Below are 6,609 nucleotides of genomic sequence, written 5' to 3'. Positions count from 1 at the left end.
GGAAGCAAATGCTCCAGAAGGACCTGAGGACACTTGAAAGGCCAAGGCAGATGGACCTGGCTCTTGCCTCTCCCTGATCCAGAGAGAGGCACAGATATGCTGCCTAGTCCTAGTAGAACATGGTGCGTGTCGAGCCCACATGCAAGAAGTATGACAGCCTCACATGCTGCACCCACTCCCCTTCGCCAGCCCCACCTTGGAGGCTATGTGGAAGGCAGAAAATCAGGTAGATTCCTTGCACTGGACATGCTGCCTCCCACTGCAGCCTTCTGCCGGACACAAGAGCCCTGATTCAGGCTTTGCGCAGCCATGCTTATGCTGTCAGCCTGCCAGCCAGCCAGCACCCACCCCCTGGCCCAGCAAGCTGCAGAGCGCGTGTAGTGCTCATGTGCAGTGCTGTGGCTATGCAGCCAGTGCTCACCACTTCCTCGTCCTCTCCCAGGTCCTCTCCTTGCCCGTTGGGTAAGGCCCTCGCAGTAACGTGCCCTGTGCAGCCCTGCAGATCATGCCGGCATTTGGCTTTGGCCTTCAGCAAAAGGAGGAGAGGAAGGTCAGCACAGGAAAATAAAACGCCCCAGAGAAGACAAATGGAATCTTTTAAATTAACTTGATGAGAAAAACTGAACGACATAGGGCCAAATGCTGAAGAAGTCGGGAAAACCCGCATAAAACATCAGCAAATGTGTTTGAGGCCAGCCCTCTCATCCCTGGTGGTGTCCAGGCCCAAGCTCATGTGAGCTGGTCTCACACCCAGCCCCAGGTGCTAGCTGCAGCGCAGCCGCCCTTGCCAGGAGCGTCAGCTGGCTGGGCTTGATACTGTCCACAGCCTTTTTGCACAGCCACACTTCTCAGTGGGGTTTCTCCTGGCTGCAGGTAAGAAGTACACACAGAAGAAAGCCAGGGCAACTTGGCCAAACTGATCAGACCTTTCTCATCTGTGGCCAGGACTGGTGAGTTGGTTCGTACTGATATCCTTGTCCCCACCATTTAAGGCGGGCTCTGTTACAGCACAGGACTGCTCATGGTGAAGCTGTGATCTATAAAGCCTGTATAAAGCAGATAAAACCAAGGAGCCTTTTGGAAACCAACAACTGGAAAAAACTCCAGACAAGGCAAAAAGTGTAAGAAGATGAGAAACAGAACATAATTTAAATGGTGGGACATTATAAGTGGTGCGAAAGGGCACCAGCCACTTTGCAATAGCACTCTGAATGCACAAGTAAGAATCCTCACTCTGGCACACAACTAGACACAGTTTTCACAGGAGACTTCCCTTCTTCCAATTTCTCTGCACTGCGGCTAATAAATCTGGCTGGATGACTATCAGCACCAGATTTATGGGCTGTTTTACAAGTATCTAACATTAAGCAATTCACTTTTGAACATTTAAGCAGCGCCTTATCTTGTCTGCCCTGGCCCTTAGGGCAGGATGAACATCTTGCATATTTACGGTTACAAGAAAAATAAAATAAAATAAAATAAAATAAAATAAAAAAATGTGCTTTAATTTTTTTTCCTATTAAAATTCATTGTTAGCTCAACAACATTTCTAAGACCTTTCAGACCAATCCCTGAGATTCATCGGGGGAGCACTGACAGGCAGTGCCCGCATTCCCCTGTTATCTAGCAAACTCCAGGGTAAAAAAAAAAAAGGAAACAAAACAAACATAATAATAATAATAATAATAAAGCCATGGCCACGCTTCCCCCCGGACGACGAGACACAAGACACTGTACACTCTGTACACAAGGCCGCGGCCGGCCCCGCGGGGCGTCGTAGTGCATAGGCGGGGGGGGGGCTCGGCTCCCGCCGCGCCAGCGAGGCCCCCGGCGCGGCCCCGCGGTGCGGCGCGGCGCGGTGCGGTGCGGTGCGGTGCGGCGCGGCGGCCGGCGCCCTCCAGCAGTCCCCTGCGCTCCGGCCGCGGCCGCTGTCACTGCGGGGCGCCGGGGCCCAGCGCGGCGGCCGCCCCCGCCGCGGGGCCCTGCAGCGGGGCGCCGGGGCTGAGCGGCTCCGGGCCGGGCGCGCCGCCGGGTTGCGCCTGCTGCAGCTTCTTCTTGTTGATCTTCCTCTCCTTCGCCCGCCGGTTTTGGAACCAGATTTTCACCTGCCGGAGGGGAGAGCGGGGTTTGGCGGGGGGGTAGGGGGCTGCCCCAAATACCCCCCCTCCCCCGCGGGTGGGAGCCTACTCGCCTGGCCACCCCCCCGCTGCAAAGCGCCCCTCTGCCCCCCGAGGGTGCGCTCGGCCGCGGAGCGCGGGCGCCGCGGAGGCCGGCAGCACGTGGCCGGCGCCGGGAGCCCCGCTCGAGGGACAGACCTGCCTCTCCGACAGCCCCAGGTTGGAGGCCAGCTCCGCTTTCCTCCTGATGGTGATGTAGCGGCTGTAGTGAAACTCCTTCTCCAGCTCCAGTCGCTGGTGGTCTGTGTACACGACGCGGTACTTGTCTTTCGTCCTGGTTTTAACTGCGGAGAGGAAAGCCAGGGTTAGAAAAGCACAAGCAAAAACAAGCGTGTCGACCGCGTTTTCTCCTTTCGCCCCAGCACCCTTCTCCAGGGTAGCTCCTCGCCCATGCAGGGTGCAGGGCGAGCAGGATCAGGCCACCTCGTCTTCCTGCCCGCCTCTCCCTGCACAGGGCTTTTCTGAGAACAGCAAACAGAGGGGAGAGTAGCAGTTAAACAGTTCCTCAGACCTTGGGGAAATATTGCAAAAACTGCAGGAATGTCATTTGTAATCACAAGACCAGCGCGGGCTCTCAGCCCCGGCAGCCAGCCCCGTATCCCAGAGCACTTCTATTTATTTTGCTTAGGACGCCTTTATTTTGCACGGTTTTTGTTGCTCGTTTTGCCCTCCCTATCGAGGACGAACTTCTATAAAGAGAAGAGAGGGCAAAGAAAAGGGAAAAAAAATACAGGAAGGAAGAAAAGGCCTGTTCTGGGCACGGCGGATTTGACAGGGGACTCGTCTCTCAGCGAGAACAACGAATCGCGGTGCCAAAAACCGGGAGCAGGCGGCGGGGGCCCCTCCGGGCCCGGCGGGGTCTCGCCCCAGCCCAGCCCCGGTTGTACCCCGCCGGCGTCGGGGCAAACGCAAAAGCGCCTTTTCGGTGACGCTGGAAGGGCGACAAGCAATATTAGCGCTCCGAGATAAATAAATAAATAAGTACGAAGCCGAGTACAAGCGAATGCCCGCCGAGTATGCATTGCTGCATCAACTGACCTTCTTTCTTCTGATTGTTTCTTGTTTAACTGGTTATATCCCCGGCCCTCTCGTTCATCAGAGAGATCTGAGGAGTGGGGAGTTTCTGCCCCCTAGGTGCTTAATGGCTAGCAGGCTGACTTTGTTCAGGTAAACTCTCTGCAAACCACAACAAAAGCACCCTGTAAAGATACAAGCCTGATCAGAGAAAACTCCCCAGAGCCAGTGAATAGGGAACACAATCCCAAACAATGCAGGACAAGGAGATCTTATCAAAGAAAAACCCTTCTCAAAGCCTTAATGACAGCCACATTCTGTTTGAATTACCACTACTGAACAAATGGCGGCAGGCGCTTTCATCCCCCCAGCCTTGCAGATTAACATAAACACTGGCTCCAAAGGCAGAATTTGAATGGAGACAAGGGACCAACCATCGCAAGTACAAGCCCAAACTGTGGGAACCCCACGGGCTGCTGTGGGAAGGGAGACGGGCCCGGCTGAGCCCCAGCTCCGCCGCCGCCGCCGCCGGCAGCGAGCGGGGTTTCCGCGGCCGCGGCGGGTCCTCCGCCCCGCTCCGCCCGCGGAGCTCCCACCGGCCCTGCCGCCCTCCGCGGCAGGCAGCGGATGGAAGAGGAATGCCAGAAGTCGTTATTTACTGCGAAAGTCGCCATCCTTTTTTTTCGGTCACCAATAAATAAATAACTAAATAAATAAATGCAAAGACAAAGAAAACAGGAAAAAGAAAAGGAAACAACAGCAGGGGAAGGTGTGCGTCAAAGCTGGCAGGCGCGCAGCTCCGCGCCGCAGAGAAAAGTATAAGAGTGAGCCCGGCTGGTCTGCGGGGGTATTAACATCACAAGGGAGCGCGGCGCCGGCCACGGCCTGGCCTGGCCTCCCGCCGCGAGCGGCCGGACGGGGCACGCCTTCGCGCCGCCCCCACGGCCCCCCGCCCCACGGCCCGCGTGGGCTGCGCCGGGCACCGCGCGGCCGGCGGCGGGCTGCGCCGGGCACCGCACGATCGGCGTGGGGCTGCGGCGGGCACCGCGCAGCCCGCGTGGGGCTGTGCCGGGCACCGCGCGGCTCGCGTGGGGTTGCGCCGGGCACCGCGTGGGACTTCGGCGGGCACCGCGCGACCCGTAGCGCCCACGGCAGGCCCGGCCGCGCGGAGAAGTTAATAAAGGGTAGGCGCCCAGTGACTCAGAAACAAATGCGAAGCGACATCGGCCGATGATTTATATGACTATAATTGGTTATAAAAATCTTTTAAGTGGCTGTAAGTGGACGAGCGAAGCAGAGGGAGGAAGAGCGAGCATTTCCCCGGGATCCCAGGCAGTTCCGCCCTGCTCCGACCGCTCCACGAAAGCGCACCCGCGGGCCCTCTCTCCCCCGACAGGGCGCACGGCCTCCCCCGGCGTCCTACCTGCCCTCCGGGGCCAGGCGCTGCCCGCGGGGCTGGCGGCTCCCCCGAGGAGAGCCAGTCCTGCCCCTGCCTCGACCCCAGCCCGCCCGGCACAGGAGCCCCGGCCCGGCAGTGCCGCACGCCCCACGCGGAGCGCGCAGCGCGGATCGGCTGCCAGCTCAGCCCAGAAGCCTTCGCCCTTTTCCCCGATAGCCAGCAGTGAAATTTCGCCGGGAGTCACGAAGATCGTCTCCTAAACCGGTTTGTTTCGGCGTATTTTGTTTGCTTGTTTGTTTTTCCGACCCCCTTTCTGAAGGCACCAGCAGACGGGTCCGCCACAAGCAAATCCCGGATGGGCCAGCCCTCGGCCTCCGCAGCGAGCGGCGGGGACCCGCGGCGGCCCCGACGCCACCCGCCCGCCCTGGCCCGGCCCGGCCCGGCCTGGCGCAGCGCGGCGCCCCCGGGGCCAGCCTGTCCGCGGGCGCGGCCCCTTCCTCCCGGCCGCGCTTACCCTGGCTGCTGAGCGGGGGCTGCGCCGGCTTCCTCATCCACTCGCAGAGGCCGCGCCGCTGTCCGCCGGGGGAGAGCGGCTCGGGGGCGGCGGCGGCGGCGGCGGCGGCGGCGGAGTTGAGGGGCTGCATGACGCCGGCGGAGCAGTGGGGCGCCGGGCCGGCGTGGTGGTGGGCGTGCGGGTGGTGGTGGTAGTCGGCGGGGCTGTAGGCCATGGCGGTGGCGGGGGAGCCGCCGTTGAGGCCGTGCACGGCGCTGGCGGCGGCCGCCGGCGCCCCTTGGCCGTAGGCGCCCCAGTCGTCGCGGAGTGGGGCGCCGTAGGGCGCGGGCCAGGCCGGGCCGGGCGACTGGGCGCTGTCGAGGTTCACATGGTATCCGCCGTAGTCCGCGTACTGCGGGGCGCCCACGAAGTTCTGCGCCGCCAGGTTGAGCCCCCCCGAGTGGCGCACGGGGCTGGGGTACATGGGCCCGTCCTTGTCCAGGAGGTAGCTCACGTACATGATGGCGGGGCCCCGGCGGCAGCTCTCCACATACTGCTCGGGGCTCTCGGAGCTGCGCGCCTGGTGCCTGGGGACGGGCTCCCCGGGGCGGGGAGGGGGCAGGCGGAGGGGCCGCGGCCCGCGCTGCCTCGCCGCGGGAGCGCTCCCTCGCTCCCGCTCCCGCTCCCGGTCCGAATCCAATGGCCGGCAGCACTTACATGATTAACGATTGTTTACAAGGCTCTATTAGTAATGGCCCAGACACACCAAAGGCAGGTGACGTGGAGAGGCGCTGGGTATATAGCTACTACCCCTAAAAGAAGATTTGCATTTAAAAAGATAAGGAGAGGGCAGCGACCTGATCACAGCTAAATATTCAAGCCTTTATTGTTTAAGAGCTTCCTCCTTCCATTGCAACCTGGTGCACTTTAACCTCCAATCACAGGTTCAAAGGATGAAATCAAGAGACTTGCAAAAGACAGAGAAGGAGATCTAAGGGTGAGGGTGGGAATATGGGAACCGTGTATCACGGGCGATCTGTAGGCAGCACTTTAACCAGCTCTTCTCCGTGCTCAGGACTGGGGGGAGAAGGGGCGGAGGAGGAGGGAGTTTTGATTAAAAATCCACAAAGCAATTTTGTCGTGGTTGTTTTAAGCAACAAACCTCTCACCGCGACGGCCTACTTCTCTTTCTAAAGCTCTTCCCACCCGCTCCCGCTCGCAGTCGGTTACGGGCGATGAAGGAGAGGTAAGAGGAGAAATCCACCCTTTCCAAGGGAACAGCTTAATTTCTCTCGTTTGTTCCAGCAGAGCTTCGAGGCTAGGCGCTGCCCGCCCTCCCACCCGCCCAAGCCTTGGTCCCGATGCTGGGCAGGGACGAGGGCTGGGGGATGCCTTTCTTTTACCCCCCCGATAGCCCCGGCGTCCTCGACGTACTCCTTCGCCTAAAGCGCCCGCCGCCCTCGGATGCCCCGCGTGAGCGAGGCCGGAGCGTCTTTCGGCCAGAGAGGAGCCCCAAACGGGCCTGC

General features: G+C 60.3%; 1 protein-coding gene across 1 annotated transcript; it reads right to left on the bottom strand.

Moving 5' to 3' along the window:
* Positions 1 to 1,916: 1,916 nt before the first annotated feature.
* On the bottom strand, positions 1,917 to 6,398 carry CDX2 (caudal type homeobox 2). Its single transcript, XM_068930170.1, has 3 exons — positions 5,105 to 6,398; positions 2,316 to 2,461; positions 1,917 to 2,105 (listed from the first exon to the last, which is right to left on the bottom strand). Exons 1-3 carry the CDS (start codon positions 5,601 to 5,603, stop codon positions 1,932 to 1,934), a joined length of 819 nt encoding a protein of 272 aa, XP_068786271.1. The 5' UTR covers positions 5,604 to 6,398; the 3' UTR covers positions 1,917 to 1,931.
* Between the last annotated feature and the right edge of the window lie 211 nt (positions 6,399 to 6,609).

Source organism: Struthio camelus, chromosome 1 (assembly GCF_040807025.1).
Source record: "Struthio camelus isolate bStrCam1 chromosome 1, bStrCam1.hap1, whole genome shotgun sequence".
Classification (NCBI taxonomy): domain Eukaryota; kingdom Metazoa; phylum Chordata; class Aves; order Struthioniformes; family Struthionidae; genus Struthio; species Struthio camelus.
This window is presented reverse-complemented; position numbering and strand designations above follow the sequence as displayed.